At 44.1% G+C, this 22,035-nt stretch overlaps 1 protein-coding gene across 4 annotated transcripts in view; it reads left to right on the forward strand.

The window, feature by feature from the left end:
* The first annotated feature begins 2,206 nt into the window (after window positions 1-2,206).
* Window positions 2,207-22,035, forward strand: part of Spast (spastin) — a 58,436-nt gene continuing 38,607 nt past the window's right edge. For 2 of the 4 annotated variants that reach the window (XM_042696607.1, XM_042696609.1), the window contains exons 1-3: window positions 2,207-2,741; window positions 14,047-14,133; window positions 18,714-18,797. In XM_042696607.1, coding sequence (XP_042552541.1) covers window positions 2,327-2,741; window positions 14,047-14,133; window positions 18,714-18,797 — 586 coding nt within the window. In that variant the 5' untranslated portion in view covers window positions 2,207-2,326. The remainder of the gene's footprint in view (window positions 2,742-14,046; window positions 14,134-18,713; window positions 18,798-22,035) is intronic. The other 2 variants (XM_042696608.1, XM_042696610.1) reach the window with 1 other exon arrangement.

A 22,035-nucleotide genomic window follows, 5' to 3' on the forward strand; every position in this document is an offset into this window, starting at 1 on the left:
ATTACACTACTTGCAATGTTCACAGAATCTAATTCTGTGGTATACAATGATTTTTTTTTTTCTTCTGCGGGGTGGTGGAGGAAAGAAAGACCCTATGCTTTTGGGACTTCTTCTCTGTGTTCTTTTTCTCCTTCTCCTCCTCCTCCCTTTTTTTTCAGTAGGGTTATTTTCTATTATAGGTTAGCTTGATGGCCTTTAAAAATGTAAAGATAAGCGGGGTGCTGGTGGCTCACGCCTGTAATCCTAGCTACTGAGGAGGTTGAGATCTGAGGATCAAGGTTCAAAGTCAGCCTGGGCAGAAAAGTCCATGAGACTCTTATCTCCAATTAACCACTAGAAAACTAGAAGTGGCGCTGTGGCTCAAGCATTAGAGCGCTCACCTTGAGCTGAAGAGCACAGGGACAGCTGCCCAAGCCTAGAGTTCAAACACTATGACTGACAAAAAAAAAAGTAGAGATAACTAGTGGATGAATGTATATAACTCATCATTCACTATTTACAAAGGAAGGAAATAGTGGCATATGTGACTATGAAAATGAATCTTCCTTTTTTTTTTGTCAGTCATGGGGCTTGAACTCTGGGCCTGGGCACTGTCCCTGCGCTCTTCAGCCCAAGGGGAGATTTCCGGCCTTCTCAGTGGTTTATTGGAGATAAGAGTTTCACGGACTTTCCTGCCTGGCCTGGCTTTGAACTGTGATACTCAGATCTCAGCCTCCTAAGTAGCTAGGATTACAGGCATGACCCACCAGCGCCCAGCTCCTTTTTTTTTTTTTTTTTTTAATGATATGTCTGGATGAAGTGAGTCTCATCTCCAATTAACCACAAAAAGTTGGAAGTCCAGCTGTGGTTCAAGTGGTAGAGTGCTAGCTTTGAGCAAAAAGACCTCAAGGACAGCAGTCAGGCCCCGAGTCAAGCCCCAGTACTATCACCAAATAAAAACATTAAAGAGGCTGGGAAGGTGGCTAGTGGTAGAGTGCTTGCCTAGCATGCATGAGGCCCTGGGTTCGATTCCTCAGCACCACATAAGCAGAAAGGTTGGAAGAGGTACTGTGGCGCAAGTGGTAGAGTGCTAGCCTTGAGCTGAAGAGCTGAGGGACAGTGCCCAGGCCCAGGGTTCAAGCCCCACGACCGGAAAAAAAATGCTAGTTCCCAGGAGAATCTCATCTAATATTTATTTCTACTTTGTGATTGAGTGGTCTGTACTTGCGTCTTATTAGAATAATGGGGACGGATAGGTAATGCCCCAAATGAAGGGAGCTAGGGAAGCACAGTAGAATCCTTTGTAAACTATTGGATGGCAATTGAATGAAACCTAAAAATTACCTAATTCATGCAATTATGTCTTCAAGTTGGATATCTTTTTTTTGTTTGTTTGTTTTTGGGTCCGGTCGTGGGGCCTGAACTCTGGGCCTGGGTGCTGTCCCTCAGTTCTTCAGCTCAAGGCTAGCACTCTACCACTTTAGCCACAGCGCCACTTCCGGCTTTTTTCTTTTTGCTTATGTGAGGCTGAGGAATCGAACCCAGGGCCTCAAGCATGCAAGGCAAGCGCTCTACCACTGAGCCACCTCCCCAGCCCAAGTTGGATATCTTTACTAATTGTTAACTTTATTGATCCATTGACCTCGACCTTGTCGCCTTAACTAATATTTTGGGGGTGCCCTAAGGTTTCCTCTCAGTAAGTCCCAGGTTGATTCGCATTACTTCTAAGAACGGTGATCAATCATCTGACGTTAACTAGCAGAAAAATAATGAACGAAATATGAGAAAACAATGACACTGCGAGATAGGAGCCCTGTGAGCTACCCTAGCCGCCCGTAAGCTTCAATGCCCTCCTCCATGAGCTATACACCTGAGCTCGGCCACAGGGGCCCGCCGCCAAAGCCGGCGGAACTGCATATCCCGAATTGTAGTTCCCGGGGGAAAGGGGAAAGAGAAAGGGATGCCGCACATGCGTGTAGCGGCCCGGCTCAACAAAGACTGAGGCGTGCGCATGCGCGCGGGAGAAGGCCGGCGGAGGACGCGCGCGAGCGCAGCCGCAGCTCCGAGCTTCCCGGCGGTCGGGAGGACGGCGCGAGGGAGGGGCCGGTGGCACCGACCTCTGGAGGAGCAGAAGGGGTTGTGCTCCCAGCCCGGAAGGCGAAAGGGGCGGGGCGGGCCGGGCCGCGCGCGGAGGCGTGGAGCTCCCGGGACCGGGAGGCGCGCGGGGCGGAGCGGGGGGAGGTGGGGGTCTGTGGCCAGGTCGACGCCGTGGCCGCCGCCGCCGCCGCTCGGTCGTCGTCGGTCTGCGGGAGGCGGGTTATGGCGGCGGCGGCAGTGGGAACTGTGAATGAGTTCTCCGGGCGGACGAGGGAAGAAGAAAGGCTGCGGCGGCCCCAGCAGCCAGGTGCCTCCCAGGCCTCCGCCCCCCTGCCAGGCCCCCGCCCCTCCGGCCGCCGGGCGGTCCCCGGCGCCCGGCTCCCCGCATAAGCGGAACCTGTATTACTTCTCCTACCCGCTGGTCGTCGGCTTCGCCCTGCTGCGCCTGGTGGCCTTCCACCTGGGGCTCCTCTTCGTGTGGCTCTGCCAGCGCCTCTCCCGCGCCCTCATGGCCGCCAAGGGGAGCTCCGGGGCCGCGCCGCCGCCCGCCTCGCCCTCAGCCCCGATGCCGGCGCCCGGCGGGGAGGCCGAGCGCGTGCGGGCCTTCCACAAACAGGCCTTTGAGTACATCTCCGTGGCCCTGCGAATCGATGAGGACGAGAAAGGTAACTAGGCGCCGGAGGGTGAGCTGGGAAGAAAGCGGTGGGCTTCACCCCCTCGCCTGGGTGGGTACCATCTGCGTCCCTACCTCGCCTTGCCCAGAAGTCTCCCCACAGCTCAGCCCTTCAGGCACAGTTCTCAAACCTTTCCCCTTTGAGGACGCTCTATCTTTTCACTTTGTTTCAGGCACAAACTCTCCCCCCCCCCCAACCCCGACTGCTGCATGACCTAAGTCCCAATGAGACAACCAGTCGTGCTAGTGACAGTGACAGTTGTCCTAGAGTGGCCACAAGGATCCTTTCTTGCACTGTAAACAGTGTATGTCTTCTTCTGAGCCTGGTTTTGCAAAATGTTTTGATACCGAAGAAGCTATATCTCTTTATAGGCTTATAATGAAAGCTGAAGATGGGAACGTCAGAAAAAAGTCTTAATTATGAAAATCTTATGAAAAGCCTTAATTTTCAAAGAATTAGCTGTGTGTGATTATTGTGTTAAAGAATTTTGCATTATTTTAAAGGGTTACGTGACATTTCAGTATGACTCTTGGATATTTTTCTATAAAGTTGTATTATAGCATTAAACTGTGTGTGTGTGGGGGGGGGTACCCCTCTCACTTCCTAGGCAGGAAGCTAACATCTGAGTCATATCTTTAGCCCTTAGCATAAACTTTTGCCCATGGTTGCTGTAGTTTTCGTTAAATCAGTATTTCACAGTCTGTAAGTTTCTCAGTTGGTGTATTTAATGAATGCTGTAAACATATATACTGTACAGCAAAGCCTAAAACAGTTTTATGTTCTAATTGAATGCAAGGCTACTACATTCTTTTCTTTTTTTTCTCTCTTCCTTCCTTCCTTCTTTCTTTCTTTCTTTTTCTTTTCTTTCTCTCCCTCCCACTCTCCCTCACTCTCTTCCTTCCTTCCTTCTTTCCTTCTTTCCCTTCCTTCCTTTCCTTTCCTTTCCCTTCCCTCCCTTCCCTTCCCTCCCCCTTTCTTTCTTCTGTCCCTGAGCTCCTTTTGCTAAAGGCTAGCACTCTGTCACTTGAGACACAGCACCCCTTACAATATGGTACTGAGGAATCAAACCTAGGGCTTCATACATGCTAGGCAAGCATTCTACCACAGCCACATTCCCTTTTCCAATAATATTACATTCTTTATATGTCTTTTATTTTCTTGGGTTTTTTTTGGTGGTTTTTTTTTTTTGAGGGCTGGGTTGGAGAGATGAGCTTGTGCTTGTTAGATTTCTGCCATGTGAGCCATGCAATCAGCTCTACCAGTTTCTTTCCGTCACTCCAATTTGTGTCTGTCTGTCTGAACTCAGGGCCTGGGTACTGGCCCTGTGCTCTTTTTACTCAAGGCTTTGAGCCACTGTTCCACTTCCAGTTTTCTAGTTTTTAATTGGAGATATGAGTGTTATGGACTTTACTTCTCTGGGCTGGCTTTGAACTGTGATCCTCAGATCTCAGCCTCCTAAGTAGCTAGGATTAAACTAACATTTTATTTTCCTATGTGTCAGGCATTGTACTGTTAGCTTTGTATGTGTTAAATTAGTCCTCACAGTAGCCCTTGAGGTGAAGGTAGTATTGTATCAACATTTTTTTTTTTTTTTTTGGGTCCGGTCGTGGGGCCTGAACTCTGGGCCTGGGCGCTGTCCCTCAGCTCTTCAGGTCAAGGCTAGCGCGCTCTACCACTTGAGCCACAGCGCCACTTCCGGCTTTTTTCTTTTTGCTTATGTGGTGCTGAGGAATCGAACCCAGGGCCTCAGGCATGCAAGGCAAGCGCTCTACCACTGAGCCATCTTCCCAGCCCTGTATCAACATTTTAAAGATGAAGAAACTTGGTCAAAAGGTTAAAGCGAGTCATTCTACTATGAGGGGTCCCTCAGCTTCCCACTTTCCACCTGAAATCACAGATACTTGAAATTCACCCACAGAAAGAATTTTAATATGCCTTACAGTAAGGATTGCATCACACGGTAGAAATTTTAGCATGCAGGAAACAGGAGTAAAGACTCAAAATGGGGCTGGAGGAGTGCCTAAGCTAAAGAGTACATGCAAGGTCTTGAGTTCAAACCCAGTACTGAAAGAAAAAAAAGAGACTGAAAATGTTGGCCCTTTCATATCTGTGGTCTTTACACTTTCTGAGCTGAGTAATGTATCTGTTCATGTCATCTAGCAGCCCCTAATAGTTAAACAATGGTTTAGAGTGGCTAAGGGGTACCGTTTATTGTTGTTTCTTTAACATGCAAATGTTAGGTCTACCCAAAACACAAGGGCAAAAGGTGACTTTCAGGACCTCCTTTTCCCATTGCAAACATGTCTGCCCATTCTAGGAGCTTTGCAGCTTTCTAAGATCTCAGAGAAGGCAGATGTAGATAATTCCTGTGACTTTTTCTTGTTACCTGTCATCCATAAGGTGGTAGTATGAAGGGATATTGCTGTTTTGGTTCAGATGTCTGAGTCTGGGTCCTTTAAACACTTATTCTTTTTAACATTTATTTATTTATTTATGTGACAGTTCTGGAGTACTTGAGGTTTTTCTTTTTCTTTTTCTTTTCCCCTCTTGAAGTTTTTATTCAAGGGTAGTGTATTACTGAGCCACAGCTCCATTTCTGGATTTTTTTTGGTGGTTAATTGGAGATAAGAGGAATCTTAGAGGTTTTTCCTTCCCAGGCTGACTTCAGCCTGTGATCTTCAGATCTCAGCCTCCTTTACATCTATCCTACCTCATAAGAACAGAGTATAGGTTGAAGACAATAGACACACTAAAGAAAAGAATGCTAGCTGGGCGCTGGTGGCTCACACCTGTAATCCTAGCTACTCAGGAGGCTGAGATCTGAGGATTGCTGTTCAAAACCAGCCCAGGCATGAAAGTCTCCAATAAACCACCAGAAAACTGGAAGTGGCGCTGTGGCTCAAGCGGTAGAGCATTAGCCTTGAGCCAAACAGCTGAGGAACAGCGCCCAGGCCCAGTTCAAGCCCCACGACTGTCAAAAAAGAAAAGAGAATGCTAGCCAGAATACCTGTAATCGTAGCTGCTCAGGAGGCTGAGACCTCAGGATTGTAGTTCAAAACAGCCCAGGCAGGAAAGTACATTGAGACTCTTTTTTTTTTTTTTTTTTGGGTCCAGTCGTGGGGCCTGAACTCTGGGCCTGGGCGCTGTCCCTCAGCTCTTCAGCTCAAGGCTAGCGCTCTACCACTTGAGCCACAGCGCCACTTCCGGCTTTTTTCTTTTTGCTTATGTGGTACCGAGGAATCGAACCCAGGGCCTCGAGCATGCAAGGCAAGCGCTCTACCAGTGAGCCACCTTCCCAGCCCCACATTGAGACTGTTATCTTCAATTAACCACCAGAAAATTGTATGTGGTGCTGTGGCTCAAAGTGGTAGAGCGCTAGCTTTGAGCAAAAAGAGCTCAGGGACAGTGCCCTGGCCCATAGTTTAAGCCCCATGACTGACCAAAAACAAAAGCTATGTATTTGTATGAAGAAGCTTTTGTTAACTGCTGTGTTCTAAATCTCAGAACATCCAAAGATATCTTGGGGAAGATGAAAATGGTTACCACCATTCCCTCCTTGCAGAAGCATTGTTTATTGCAGTATCCGGTTAACTTCAGGGCCATAGAGCAAAAGGTTGTTGTTGTTGTTTGTTTGTTTGTTTGTTTTTTAAATTTTTTTGGGTCTGGTCATGGGGCTTGAACTCTGGGCCTGGGCGCTGTCCCTCAGCTCTTCAGCTCAAGGCTAGCGCTCTACCACTTGAGCCACAGCGCCACTTCTGGCTTTTTTCTGTTTGCTTATGTGGTGCTGAGGAATCGAACCCAGGGCCTCATGCATGCAAGGCAAGCACTCTACCACTGGGCCACCTTCCCAGCCCTGTTGTTGTTTGTTTTTGTCAGTTGTGGGGCTTGAACTCAGGACCTGGGCACTGTCACTGAACTTTTCTACTCAAGGCTAGCTCTTTACCACTTTGAGCCTCAGTTCTACTTTGCGTTTTCTGGTAGACTTTCTTGCCCTGGCTGGCTTTGAACTGAATCCTCAAATCTCAGCCTCAGGATTGTAGCTAGGATTGTAGTCATGATCTACTAGCACCCAGCTAGAATTCATTTTAGAATAGTGAAAATAGGTTTAAGACAGGTTATTAAGCCAGGCTGGCTCAGGTTGTATTGTCATGGTTCTGTTCTATCCTGTTTTTTTTTTTAAGCATATTGGCAATTTTTGTATTTTGGTCATAATCCAACAATGGAGAGTTTACATTTGAAATCTCTCTGCCTTATCAACAAAAAATTTTTTCCAAGATAATTTTCTTTCTTTGCTGCATCAGAGTATCTGTGAATAGACAGTCTTCAAAGCTTTTCTGACTCCAATAAACAGTTAAGGGCTAGCAGTGCCATCCCTTAGACATACAACATAGCTTTCACATGTACTGGTGACAGCCACTTTTATTTCGTCAGGTTAAGTGAGCTGTTTCAGACTGTAGTTAATTGAAACATTTTGGTGTCTTGATTGGTAAATGCCAAATTAAATATTATTTTAATAAAGTAATGTATAGATGTGGCTCATGCAGTGACTGCTCATTTTGATGCTTGTAGAGTGAGGTTTGAGACAGGGTCTTGTTATGTAGGTCAGGAGACCTCCAATACTCAGTTCTCAGTCTCCTTAGTGCTGGGATTATAAGTGTGTTATTATATTTGGTTTATTTTTAATTTTATTTTTAGGTCATTCTTAGCTTTGGTGCTAATTTTTTTTGTGCTAGTATTAGGGTTTGAACTCAAGGCCTGGACCACTGCCCCTTAGCTTTTTTACTCAAGCCTGGCTCTGCCACTTGAGCTACAGCTCCACTTTCAGTTTTTTGGTGGTTAATTGGAGATAAGAGTGAAACTTTTCTGCCCCAACTAGCTTCCAACTGTGACCTTCAGAACTTAGCCTCCTGAGTAGCAAGGATTATAGGCATGAGCCACTGGTGCCCAGCTGACACTGAATTTTTGTGAAGGCCTTAATTTATCTGAGACCAGTTTATTTAATTTTTTTTGTCTGTGTGTATGTGTGTTACTGAGGATTAAACTTGGGGTCTCACCCTTTATAAGCAAGCTCTTTACCATGGGAGCTACACCACCAGCCTACCAACCTATTTCAAAAGAAAAATAGGCTAGAATTGGTAGTTCAGACCAGTAGTCTAGCTATTCAGAATGCTGAGATCTGAGGATCATGATTTGAAGCCACTTTGGGAAGACAAATTCTAGGGACTCTTACCCTCAGCTAACCAGGAAAGAGCTGGGAGTAGAGATGTAGTTTAAGTGGTAGAACACCAGTCTTGAGCAGAAAAACCTAAGCAAGAACATGAGGCCCAGAGAACCCAGAGTTTACCCCTCAGTACTGGCATCATTTAAAAAAAATAGCAAATTTTATTTATGCATCAAATATTTTGGGTCAGTCATGGGGCTTGAACTCTGGGCCTGGGCACTATCCCTCAGCTCAAGGCGAGCGCTCTACCATTTGAGCCACAGCTCTACTTCACAAATTTTATTTAGTAAAAAGGCTTCTAAGATACATTAATATGAATATTTATTGGATATCAGCTAATTGAATAGCTCTGCATTCTAGGTGATACTGGAGAAAAATTCTTCAATGAGATGTGAGATACCTGTTATATAATTAATGCATATTTTTGTGTGTATTCTCATTTTCTCAAAGAAGTAATTCTGTGGATAATTTTTGAACCTCATCAGATGACCGATAACCTATGGTGTCTAATTTGTATATAGAGAGACAAATTTAGAGTAGACTTACAAACTAGGTGCTAGTGGCTCATGCCTGTAATCTTACCTACTCAGAAGGCTGAGATGTGAGGATTGTGGTTTGAAGACAGTGTGGGTAAGAAAGATCTCTGAGACACATATCTCAATTTAACTACCAAAAAGTGGGAAATGGAGCTGTGAGATAGTGCCTAGACCTGGAGTTCAAGCCCCAAGACTGGCACCAAAAACAAAATAACAACACTAGTAGAACCAGCAATAATTGTAGGTGAACAGACTCACAACATTATTATCTTTTGATTTTATGTTCAAGGCTTTCTATTTTAAGTGGATGTAATTTTTTTTTGGGGGGGGGGGGTTGGTCATGGTGCTTGAACTCTGGGCATGGGGCTGTCCCTGAGCTCTGCAGCTCAAGGCAAGTGCTCTACCTCTTGAGCCACAGTGCCACTTCCAAGGCTTTCTATTTTATAATGCTGGTAAAGAGTTACTTGGAATAGAGGGAAAGAGAAAGTGGTTCTTGGAGTTAACTGTAACATGTTGTGTCATGTTATGCATGACTTCTGTAAGAAGACAATTGTGAAATTTTCTAATAACAGAGGTATAAAAGGTGTGGTTCAATATCACAAGTTTCTAAGATTTAGCGGAATTGGCTAGGAAGAACCGAGGAGAGAAAGAGAGAGAGGAAAAAAAAAAGAATTTATGTGATAAAAGGATATTGGAAGCCAGGTGCTAGAGGCTCACACTTGTAATCCTAACTATTCAGGAGGCTGTGAGATCTGAGGATCATGGTTTGAAGCCAGCCCAGGCAGGAAAATCTATGAGACTCTTATCTCCAATAAACTACTAGAAAACCAGAAGTGGCACTGTGGCTCAAGTGGTGGAATGCTAGCCTTGAGCTGAAGAGCTGAGGGACAGCACCCAGGCCCAGAGTTCAAGCCTCATGACTAGGGAAAAAAAAAAAAAAAGAAGTTTAGTGGGATTTGCACTAAAGAAACCAAACAATAGCCACAATTTGGGACATTATACATGTTCTGTTTCTATTGCTACCTTCCCTCTCCATTCTATTACTCTTTGTGCTTGAACTTGGGGCCAAACTCACTCAACTTGCTTGCTTAGGATTGTTATTGCCAGATGACCCACACCTCCAAAACAGCTTGCGCGCGCGTGTGTGTGTGTGTGTGTGTGTGTGTGTGTGTGTCGTGGGGCTTTGAGGTCAGGGCCTGGACACTGCCCCTGAGCTCTTTTGCTCAAGGCTAATACTCTGCCACTTTGGGCCTTAGCTCCATTTCCAGGCTTTTCCTTGAGATTGGCTTTGAACCACAATCCTCAGATCTCAGCATCCTGAGAAGCTAGGATTACAGGTGTGAGCCATTAGTGCCTGGGTGCTGTCCTTGAGCCTCTTTGTGCTCAAAGCTAACATTCTGCCACTTGAGCCACAGAAACATTTGTGGTTCTTGAGTGGTTAGTTGGAGAGAAGGGTCTCACTGGACTTTACTGCTCAGGCTGGCTTCAAACCAGGATCCTCAGATCTCAAGCACATAGTAGCTAGGATTACAAGTGTGAGCCACCTGTGCCCCTTCTAGCTTTCCAAACCACTTTTTTGCAGGTTATTTTGAAGATGCTGTCTTACAGATTTGCATTAGGCTGCTTTTGAACCATAATCCTTCAGATCTCAGGCTGGTAATTAGATTTACAGTATTACTCTTAGTTATCTTTTTTTTTTTTTGGCCAGTCCTGGGGCTTGAACTCAGTCCTGGGCACTGTCCCTGAGCTCAAGGCCAGCACTCTACCACTTGAGCCACAGTGCTACTTCTGGCTTTTTCTGTTTACATTGTACTGAGGAATCAAACCCAGGGCTTCATGCATCCTAGGCAAACACTCTACCACTAAGCCTCATTCCCAGCCATTCTTAGTTATCTTGGTAATAGTTAAGGGATGACCTGGGAATGTGCCTTAGTGGTAGAGTGCTTGCCTTGCATCTGTGAAGCCCTGGGTTTGATTCCTTAGTACCACATACACAGAAAAAGCCGGAATTGGCACTGTGGCTCAAGTGGTAGAGTGCTGGCCTTGAGCAAAAGAAGCTCAGGGACAGTGCCCAGGCCCTGAGTTCAAGTCCCAGGACTGGCAAAAAAAAAGGTGGCAGGAGGAGAGTCAGGAAAAGCATATTAAGTGATTGAAGAAGTGAAGTGCCTTTCCTGATCCTGCTTTATTCTTCTCCACTACCCAAGAATGGATTGGATTTTGACATCTGGCAAAGTAGAGATTATCTACTGGGGTTTGATCTCAGGGCTTCTAGTTTACTGAGTAGGTGCCCTACTGCTGAGCCATATCTCCACCTGATTGTCTATACTTACGTACTAGTTTTATTCAGTCTTCTATAGTACTCTGACAAACTAGTGAAAATATTAATGTGCCTATGTAGCATTTTTTTCTCTTGCTTTGGAAATTAATAGCTGTTCATGCTAGATATCCTATAGGTTAAAATATTTGTGTGTGTGTGTGTGTGTGTGTGTGTGTGTGTGTGTGTGTGTGTGTGTCTGTGTCTGCATTAACTGAACAAGTTTATAAACCCTATCTAGAAGGAGGAAATACTAGAATGGAGGTTTCTTTTTATTTTTGTCAGTCGTGAGTCCTGAACTCTGGGCCTGGGCTCTGTCCCTCAGCTTTTCAGGTCAAGGCTAGCACTCTACCACTTGAGTCACAGCACCACTTATGGCTTTTTCTGCTTATGTGGTGCTGAGGAATTGAACCCAGGGCCTCATGCATAGCAAGGCAAGCACTCTACCACTGAGCCACCTTCTCAGCCCCAGATTTTTTTTTTTTTTTTTGGGTCTGGTTGTGGGGCCTGAACTCTGGGCCTGGGCGCTGTCCCTCAGCTCTTCAGCTCAAGGCTAGTGCTCTACCACTTGAGCCACAACGCCACTTCTGGCTTTTTTCTTTTTGCTTATGTGGTGCTGAGGAATCGAACCCAGGGCCTCATGTATTGCAAAGCAAGCACTCTGCCACTGAGCCACCTTCCCAGCCCAAGAGTGGAGATTTCTTATGTAATTGATTATTAATTAACTGGAAGAGGTAGATGTTTGGTATTCCATTGTTGGACCATATTTATATTTTGTCTGTGTTTAGAGTGGTTTTGTTCTATTTTAGTCAGAGCAGCCTTGTCTGATAGTGATAGCCTGTGAAATTCAACCCATTACTGGCTATAAATGCCATGTCAGCTCCTAGTTAGTTACACTAAGGCCAAGTTGATGGTACTAGGTCAGTGTCTGGTGTCAGAGACTGCTTTTTTTTTTTTTTTTCCTTTCTTGCTTTGAAAATCTAGTATTACTCCTTTTCACTTGCAAAACTTCTTATCTAAATTAACATAGTCTTGATTATAAGATTTGAGACAAATTACTATATTGCTGTAGTGGGTATAAATGCTGTATGTAATAGATGAAATTCAGTAAATGCATTCAATAAATTGAAACTATTATCATTTTAGTCCTTTCAGATTAGGTCTGCTGGCTAACAATGTGGCTTAATGGTAGAGTGCTTACCCTAACATGCATGAAGCTCTGGGTTCGATTCCTCAGTACCACATAAACAGAAAAAGCCAGAAGTGGTGCTGTGACTCAAGTGGTAGAGCACTAACCTTGAGCAAGCGCTCAGGAACAGAGCCCAGGCCCTGAGTTCAAACCCCAGGACCAGGAAAAAAAAAAAAAAAAAGATCTTCTAGAGGTCATACTAGAATATGGTTAAATCTCTATTCTAGTTTCTGCTACTCTTCTTTCAAGGCAGTCTTTTACTCAAGGCTACCACTCTATCATTTGAGACAAAGCTCCATTCTACGCGTTTTGTTTTGTTTTTGGTGGTTAATTGGAGATAAGAGTCTTATAGATTTTCTTATCTCAGCTGGCTTCAAACTACAATCTTCTGATCTCAGCCTTGTGAATAGGTAGAGTTACAGGCATGAGCCATTGCCACTAGGCTTTGCCCATTCTATTTTATTAGATGTGTGTGTGTGTGTGTGTGTGTGTGTGTGTGTGTGTGTGTGTGTGTCACACTCAGTTGTGCTTTTAATGGAACTTGAAATCAAGGCCTTGGGTGGTAATCACTTTTGCGTTTTTGTTCAAGGCTCTCCTTTTGGTTTTCTGTTCGTCCAAGACTGGGACTGAACTTCATACCTGATACTTTGAAATATTGGCTGGCATTGTGTCACCTGAGCTACACCTTTAACCCCTACTTCTGTTTTTTGTTTTGTTTTAATGTGGTACCAAAGAATAGAACCCAGGGTCTCATGCATGCTAGGCAACCACTCTACCACTAAGCCACATTCCCAGCCCCCTAGTTCTGTTTTTTTAACTGGCTAATGTTTGTTTGTTTGTTTGTTTGGGGTTTTCTTTTGTCGGTTGTGGGACTTGAACTCTGGACCTGGGCACTGTCCCTCAGCTCTTCAGCTCAAGGCTAGCACACTACTACTTGAGCCACAACGCCACTTCTGGCTTTTTCCATTTATGTGATGCTGAGGAATCGAACCCAGAGCCTCATGCATGCGAGACAAGCACTCTGCCACTGAGCCACCTTTCCAGCCCATTTGTTTGTTTTTATGTGAGGCTTGAACTCAGGGCCTGGACACTGTTCCTGAGCCTGTGCTCAAGGCTAGTGCTCTACCACTTAAGCCATAGGACCACTTCTGGTTTCTGAGTGTTTAATTGGAGATGAGTGTTTCATGAGGACTTTTCTGTCTGGGCTGGCTTCAAACTACATTCAGCAGATCTTAGCAGAACTTTTGTTGTCATTGTTGTTCATGGGGCTTGAACTCTGGGCCTGGGTGCTGTCCCTTGGTTCTTCAGCTCAAGGACAGTGCTCTACCACTTGAGCCACAGTGCCACTTCTGGTTTTCTGGTAATTATTGGAGATAAGAGTTTCACAGACTTTCCTGTCCAGGCTGGCTTTGAATGGCAATCCTTAGATCTCAGCCTCCTGAGTAGCTAGGATTACAGGTATGGGTCACTGGCGCCCAGCAAGCAGAACTGTTTTAAAGCAGTCTTTTGTTTCAAAGAAAACAGAAATGTATTACTACATGTCACATAAAACCAAATCATTTGCCAGTTCTCATGATGCAGTCATTTGTGAGGTTTTGTGATTTGTTTTTTTGTTTATGTTTATTTTTTCAATCATTTGTTAAATACAAATTTATACAAGGGCAGTCAACGATGGACATATTATATTAGATTACATTGTAGTTATAGTGAAAGTGCTTTTTGTCTACTATTATTGAAATTTTATATTTTCTAACTATATATCATATATATGTGTTAAAAACCATTTATTTAGTGGCTAGAGTATCAATATTACAAGACAACAAAAAAATTACTCAAAACTTAAAATTTTGCAATGATATTCTCTGTTAAAGAAGCATGTACATACTAGCATGCTAAAAGTACCAAAAAATCTATAGTAATGTTCTTTGTACTTGTTTGATCTTTTCATTTCTCATCTGTCAACAGCATGCTTTGGGAAATGTGGGGAATACTCTTCATATTTGTTATATATTCAAATAGTAATTTCTATTTTAAAGCAGGACAGAAAGATCAAGCTGTGGAATGGTATAAGAAAGGTATTGAAGAACTAGAAAAAGGAATAGCTGTCATAGTTACAGGACAAGGTAAGGCTTATTTTCATTTGTTTATATCCATGGAGCCATATTCCAAGGCCCTCAGTAGGTTCTTAAAGTTGCAGGTTTTTATCAAGCAATACATACAACACTCATAATGAAGGTGGCTACTAAGTAACTAACAGGTAGGTACCATGTAGTGTGACTATGTTAGACAAAAGGGTATTTCAAGAAATGGTGGGTTAGAGCAGGGTCCGGTTTCAGTTACTTTATGCTACTCTAAACAGCACATAATTCAACACCTGTGACCTGCAGTTGGCCATGGGTAACTGAAACTGCTAAAAGCAAACTTGCAGAAACAGAGGACTTTTTTTTTTTTTTTTTTTTGTCAATCATGGGGCCAGAACTCTGGGCCTGGGCACTGTCCCTCAGCTCTTCAGCTCAAGGCTGACACTCTACCACTTGAGCCACAGTGCCACTTCCAGCTTTTTCTGCTTACGTGGTGCTGAGAACCGAACCCAGGGCCTCATGCATGCAAGGCAAGCACTCTACCACTTAGCCACCTTCCCAGCCCAACAGGGGAACATTAAATTCACATGACCGACCTGATTTTAGGTGTGTGTGTGTGTATGTGTACGCACACATGCACATGTGTGCATATGTATGCTTGTCTTGAGGCTTTAACTCAGAGCATGAGTGCTGTCCATGAGCTTTTTTGCTCAAGGCTAGCACTCTTACCACTTGAGCCACAGCTCTACTTCTGGCTTTTTTGATGGTTAATTGGAGATAAGAATCTCATGGACTTTCTTTCCGGATCTGACTTCAAACTGCAATCCTCATATCTCAGCCTCCTGAGTAGTTAGGATTACAAGCTTGAGCCATTGGCACCCAACTGTATCTATTTATCTTTTTTTTTTTTTTTTTTTGGGTCCGGTCGTGGGGCCTGAACTCTGGGCCTGGGCGCTGTCCCTCAGCTCTTCAGCTCAAGGCTAGCGCTCTACCACTTGAGCCACAGTGCCACTTCCGGCTTTTTTTTTTCTTTTTGCTTATGTGGTGCTTAGGAATCGAACCCAGGGCCTCATGGGTGCAAGGCAAGCGCTCTACCACTGAGCCACCTTCCCAGCCCCTCTATTTATCTTAATAAAGATATTTAAGCATTTTAAAACATTGTTGCTAACATTTGTGGATGTATAGTTAATGCTCTCTATAAGACCTGATGCATGCTAGGCAAGGGTTCTTCTACTTGAACTAGTCCTAGCCATTTCTTTTTTTTTTTTTCTTTTTCTTTTTGTCAGTTGTGGGTCTTGAACTGTGAACCTGGGTGCTGTCCCTGAGCAATTCAGCTCAAGGCTAGCGCTCTACCACTTGAGCCACAGTGCCATTTCTGTATGGTTTTCTGGTAGTTAATTGGAGATAAGAGTCTCATGGAATTTCCTGTCCAGGCTGGCTTTGGATTGTGATCCTCAGATCTCAGCCTCCTGAGTAGCTAGGATTACAGGCGTGAGCCACTGGTACCTGGCTTCATTTTGGGTTTTTTTTGAGACAGGTTCTTACTAACCAAGTTTACCTTGAATTTATGATTCTTCTGTTTCCCATGTAGTTGGGATTATGGGTGTGTAGTTCATAACTGGGCTTAGGATATGGTAGAACATTTTCTGAAGTATTCAGGAGATCTGTAAACACTGCAAAAATAAATTAGAAAAGAGAAAAAGCAAATATAGTATTTAGGTCTTTGAGACTTTTTTTTTTTTTGGGGGGGGGGTCTGGTCATGGGGCCTGAACTCGGCCTGGATGCTGTCCCTCAGCTCTTCAGCTCAAGGCTAGCGCTCTACTACTTGAGCCACAATGCCACTTCCGGCTTTTTTTCTTTTTGCTTATATGGTGCTGAGGAATCGAACCCAGGGCCTCATGCATGCAAGGCAAGCGCTCTACCACTGAGCCACCTTCCCAGCCTCAGGTCTTTGAGACTTTTAAATCGTAATCTTAATAAGTTGAGTATTTTTATCTTAGATGTAACAAGTACTGATAACTACATCAATTAATGTATATACAGGCTGTGAGAAAATGCTGTGACTGCAGCTTGGCTGATAACACTAGTAAATTGGCACTGCTGATAAAGGAAATAGTAGTTTCAAAGATTTTTTTTTTTTTGGATCTGGTCATGGGGCCTGAACTCTGAGCCTAGGAACTGTCCCTCAGCTCTTCAGCTCAAGGCTAGCCTCTACCCCTTGAGCCACAGCGCCACTTCCGGCTTTTTTCTTTTTGCTTATGTGGTGCTGAGGAATCGAACCCAGGGCCTCATGCATGCAAGGCAAGCACTCTACCACTGAGCCACCTTCCCAGCTCCTAGTTTCAAAGATTTTGAAGTATGTGGGGGGCAAGGAACCTAGGTTTTATGAGATATGTGTGAAATATGTGAAATACTATAGTATATTTTAAAAACATGAACTATAATTGATTTTTTTGTTGTTTGTTTTAAGACAGTGTCTCATTTTATAGATCAGGCTGGTTGTTTTTTTCTTTTTTCTTTGTTTTGTCAGTTGTGGCTTTTCTTTTTTTTTTTGGGTCCAGTTGTGGGGCCTGAACTCTGGGCCTGGGCGCTGTCCCTCAGCTCTTCAGCTCAAGGCTAGCGCTCTACCACTTGAGCCACAGGGCCACTTCCGGCTTTTTTCTTTTTGCTTATGTGGTGCTGAGGAATCGAACCCAGGGCCTCATGCGTGCAAGGCAAGCGCTCTACCAGTGAGCCACCTTCCTAGCCCCGGTTTTTTTTTTTTTGTCAGTTGTGGGGCTTGAACTCTGGGCCTGAGCGCTATCCCTCAGCTCTTCAGCTCAAGGTTAGCGTTCTACCACTTGAGCTACAGTGCCACTTCCAGTTTTCCGGTGTTTTATTGGAGATAAAAGTCTCACGGACTTTCCTGCCCCAAAAGTGCCCCGGCTGGCTTTAAACCATGACCTTCAGATCTCAGCCTCCAGGGTTTTGAACTCAGGGTCTGGACTCTGTCCCTGAGCGCTTTTGCATGAGGCTAGTGCTCTGTCACTTTAGTCACAGTTCCACTTCTGGTTTTTGAGTAGTTAATTGGAGATAAAGAGTTTAAAGAGGACTTTTCTGCCCTGGCTGGCTTTGAACCATGATCCTCAGATCTCAGCCTCCTGAGTAGGTAGGATTACAGGCCTGAGCCACTGGCGTCTAGCCAGTCTACTCTTGAACATACTATGTAGCCCTTTTGACCTCCTAGTCAAACTCCTCTTGCCTTGCTTCCCAAGTGCTGTTATTGCAGGCATGTACTACCATGCCTGGCACCTGACACTGTTTCTTTCTCTCTGTTTTTTGTTTGTTTTGTTCTGTTTTTTTTTTTTTTATTTTTTATTTTTTTGTCGGTCGTGAGGCTTGAACTCTGGGCTTGGGCACTGTCCCTGTGCTCTCAGCTCAAGGCGAGCACTCTACGGCTTGAGCCACCACGCCACTCCTGGTTTTCCAGTGGTTTATTGGAGATAAGAGTCTCACGGACTTTCCTGCCCAGGCTGGCTTTGAACCATGATCCTCAGATCTCAGCCTCCAGAGTAGCTAGGATTACAGGTGTGAGCCACCAGCGCCTCGCTTTTATTGTTGTTGTTGTTGTTGTTATGATATTGGGGCTTAAAACTTAAACTTTTTTTATTGTGAAAATAATGTACAGAGGGGTTAAAATTAAAAATGGGCAAGGTAATGAGTACATTTCTTATCAAGCATTGTTGCCTCCTCCTTTGTTTCCCCTTCCCATCCCTTCCCATTCTCCCCCCTCCCCCCATTGAAACTTAAACATTTGTTGGGCAAACAGCCATGCACTCTTGGCTGGCACTCTACCACTTGAGCTACACCTCCAGTTTGGGCATTTTGCTGTTTAAATTGGAGATAAGAGTCTCTTAGATTTATCTGCCAGACTGACTTCAATTGTGATCCTTAGGTGTCAAACTCCTGGGTAACTAGGATTACAGGTACAAGCTACCTGTATCGTGCTTTGTTGTTTTTTTTTTCCCCCCAGGAGAAATTATTTGAAAGTAGCTTTTTTTTTGTTTTGAGATAGGCTTTTCTGTATCCTAAGCTGACTTGAATTCACTATGTAGCCTGGGCTACCTCTGTCAAGTTTTGGAATATACCCAATGAAACTAATAATTATGTATATGGATATTTTTTCACAGTACTAGAAATTGAATACAGAAATTTGTGTTTGCTAGATAAGTGCTGCACTACTTCAAATATTCCCCTAACCCCTATTAATTCGTTTCTTTTTTTCTTTGGTTTTTTTTTGGTCATGGGGCTTGAACTCTGGGCCTGAGAGCTGTCCCTGAGCTCTTCAGCTCAAGGTGAGCGCTCTACCACTTGAGGCACAGTGCCACTTCCAGTTTTCTGATGATTTATGGGAGATAAGAGTCTCACGGACTTTTCTTTGAACCACGATCCTCTAAGCTCAGCCTGCTCATCCTCCGAGTAGCTAAGATTACAGGCATTGAGCCACCGTGCCTGGCTTTCTATTAATTTCTTTATAAAAATATTGACTTTCCATGAAAGTAGTTAGAGTAATACTTTATTTTGAAAAAATGCTAATGGGAAAATGTAGATATTTTAATTAATTCTTCCTTTGTTTTTTTAGGTGAACAGTGTGAAAGAGCCAGACGTCTTCAAGCTAAAATGATGACTAATTTGGTTATGGCTAAGGATCGTTTACAACTTCTAGGTATCAATTAATGTATTGTATGATTGGATATTAGATGTACTTTAATGTATCTTTAATTTTAGATAAAAGTAGGCTAGTGATTTGGGCTCTTGCCTTTTCTTTTTTCTTTCTTTCTCTGTTTTGAACTCAGTGCATGAGCACTGTCACTGAGCTTTTCTTGCTCAAGGCTAGCACTCTACCACTTGAGCCACAACTCCCCTTCTAGCTCTTTTTTTTTTATTTTTTATAGTTAAATGGAGATAAGAGTCTTATGGACTTTACAGACTTGATTGGCTTCAAACTGTAACCCTCAGATGTCAACCTCTTGAATAACTAGGATTACAGGCATGAGCCACCTCCGCCCCACTGTCTCTTGAGTTTTTTTCGCTTAAAGCTAGCACTCTACAACTTGAGCCACAACTCCATTTCCAGTTTTTTTGTGGTTAGTTGGAGATAAAAGTCTCTTAGACTTCTTTCTGCCAGGGCTGGCTTTGAACCATGATCTCAGATATCAGCCTCCTGAGTAGCTAGGATTATAGAAGTGAGCTGCTGGCACCCATCTTCTTCTTTTCTTGAGAGTCTGGCCTTGAACTCAAGGTTCACTTGCCTATCATTTATTGTAATAATACAATATGAGTTAATTTTTTTTTTTTTTTTGGTCAGTCTTGGGACTTAAACTCAGGTCCTTGGCTTTGCCCCTAAGCTTTTTTGCTCAAAGCTAGTACTCTACCACTTTGAGCCACAGTGTTACTTCCAGTTTTCTGGTGGTTAATTGGAGATAAGAATCTCATTGGAACTGGAATGTGTCTAAGTGGTTGAATGCTTGCCTAGCATGCATGAAGCCCTGGGTTCAATTCCTCAGTACCACATAAACAGAAAGAAGCTAAGGCACTGTGCCCCAGCCCTGAGTTCAAGTCCCAGGACTGGCCAAAAAAAAAAAAAATCTTAACAGACTTTCCTGCCTGGGCTGGCTTAAAACCCCAATCCTCAGATCTTAGCATCCTGAGTAGCTAGGATTACAGGTGTGATCCACCAGTGCCTGGCTTATGTATTCATTTTTGTTGTAAAGTCTGTTTGTTTCATGTACTGTACATACTAAGTTTGACTTTGAAATGGCATGTTTCAAATTGAATAAAATCTAGCCTTTTATTGGGAGATATGACATACTAAAACATTGAAAGTATCTTATCAATTATAAGCACGTCTTCTTTTTCTTTTTCTTTTTTTTTTTTGGGTCCGGTCGTGGGGCCTGAACTCTGGGCCTGGGTGCTGTCCCTTAGCTCTTCAGCTCAAGGCTAGCACTCTACCCTTGAACCACAGCGTCACTTCCAACTTTTTTCTTTTTGCTTATGTGGTGCTGAGGAATTGAACCCAGGGCCTCATGCATGCAAACAAGCACTCTACCACTGAGCCACCTTCCCAGCCCCTCTTATTTTTCTTTATTTTTTCTTTTTTTTTTTTTGTCGGTCGTGGGGCTTGAACTCTGGGCCTGGGAGCTGTCCCTCAGCTCTTCAGCTCAAGGCGAGCACTCTACCACTTGAGCTACAGCGCCACTTCCGGTTTTCTGGTGGTTTATTGGAGATAGGAGTCTCACGGTCTCTCCTGCCCGGGCTGGCTTTGAACCGTGATCCTCAGATCTCAGCCTCCTGAGTAGCTAGGATTACAGGCGTGAGCCACCAGCGCCCGGCTATTTTTTCTTTTTTGCCAATCATGGAGCTTGAACTCTGGGCCTGGGCGCTGTCCCTGAGCTCTTCAGCTCGAAGCTAGTGCTCTTCCACCTGAGCCACAGCACCACTTATGGTTTTCTGGTGGTTAATTGGAGTTTCACAGTTTGCTGCCCAGGCTGGCTTTGAACAGTGATGCTCAGATCTCAGCCTCCTGAGTAGCTAGGATGACAAGCGTGAGCCACTGGCTACCCACCTTTTTTTGCTTTTTAAGTTCTGTTTGTTTTTTCCCTCCCTGGGCCTGGGGCTTGAACTCAGGGCTTGGGTGTCATCCCAAATCCTCTTTGAGCTCAAAGGCAGCACTATACCTCTGTTCTGTTTTTTTTTTTGTTTGTTTGTTTTTTTGGTCTTGGGGCTTGAACTCTGGGCTTGGGTACTGTCCCTGCGCTCCTCAGCTCTAGGTGAGCCCTCTACTGCTTGAGCCACAGCACCACTTCTGGTTTTCTAGTGGTTTATTGGAGATAAGAGTCTCATGAACTGGGCTGGGAAGGTGGCTCAGTGGTAGAGCGCTTGCCTTGCATGCATGAAGCCCTGGGTTCGATTCCTCAGCACCACATAAGCAAAAAAAACAAAAAAAAGCCGGAAGTGGCGCTGTGGCTCAAGTGGTAGAGCGCTAGCCTTGAGCTGAAGAGCTGAGGGACAGCACCCAGGCCCAGAGTTCAGGCCCCATGACTGGACCCCCAAAAAAAAAAAAGAGTCTCATGAACTTTCCTGACCAGACTGGCTTTGAACCATGATCCTCATATCTTAGACTCCTGAGCTGGGATAAAGGCATGAGCCTTCACCTGGTAGGCTCTACCTCTTGAGCTGCAGTTCCACTGGCTTTTTTGAATAGTTTATTGGAGATAAGAGTCATAGACTTTCCTGCTTGAGCTGTGATCTTCAGATCTCAGCCTTCTGACTAGGAGGTTTTTGGTATTTATTTATTTATTCATTTTTTGCCTGTCCTGAGCTTGAACTCTGGGCCTGTGTACTGTCCCTCAGCTCTTCAGCACAGGGCTTGCACTCTACTACTTGAGCCACAGTGCAATTTCTGGCTTTTTCTGCTTATGTGGTACTGAGGAATCAAACCCTGGGCCTCATGCATGCCAAGCAAGCACTCTACCATTGAGCCACCTTCCTGGCCCCTGGTTTTTGTATTTTTGATGGACTATAATTTATTGATTTTTAAAAGACTGTTGTTAGAGCAATTTTAGATTTGCAACAAAATCATATAGAAAGTGCATAGCTTCCATATTCTACCTGCCCTCTTTTCCCTACCATAGCCTCCCCTGTTGTCAGCATTCGATAGCACATTAGTATATTCCTTACAGTTGATGAACCTACACTTAGACTTCATTACCCAAAGTCCATCATTTACATTAGGTTTCATTCTTGGTGTTATATATTCTGTTGACTTTTGGCAAATAATAATGAATCCATACTTAATAGTGTCTCTGCCCTAATAATAATCTGAGCTCTTCCTATTACTGTTCTCTTCCACCTAGCCCCTGAAAATAACTGTTCTTTTTACAGTCTCTGTAATATATGTTACA

Source organism: Dipodomys spectabilis, unplaced genomic scaffold (assembly GCF_019054845.1).
Source record: "Dipodomys spectabilis isolate Male_0828 unplaced genomic scaffold, ASM1905484v1 ptg000210l, whole genome shotgun sequence".
Classification (NCBI taxonomy): domain Eukaryota; kingdom Metazoa; phylum Chordata; class Mammalia; order Rodentia; family Heteromyidae; genus Dipodomys; species Dipodomys spectabilis.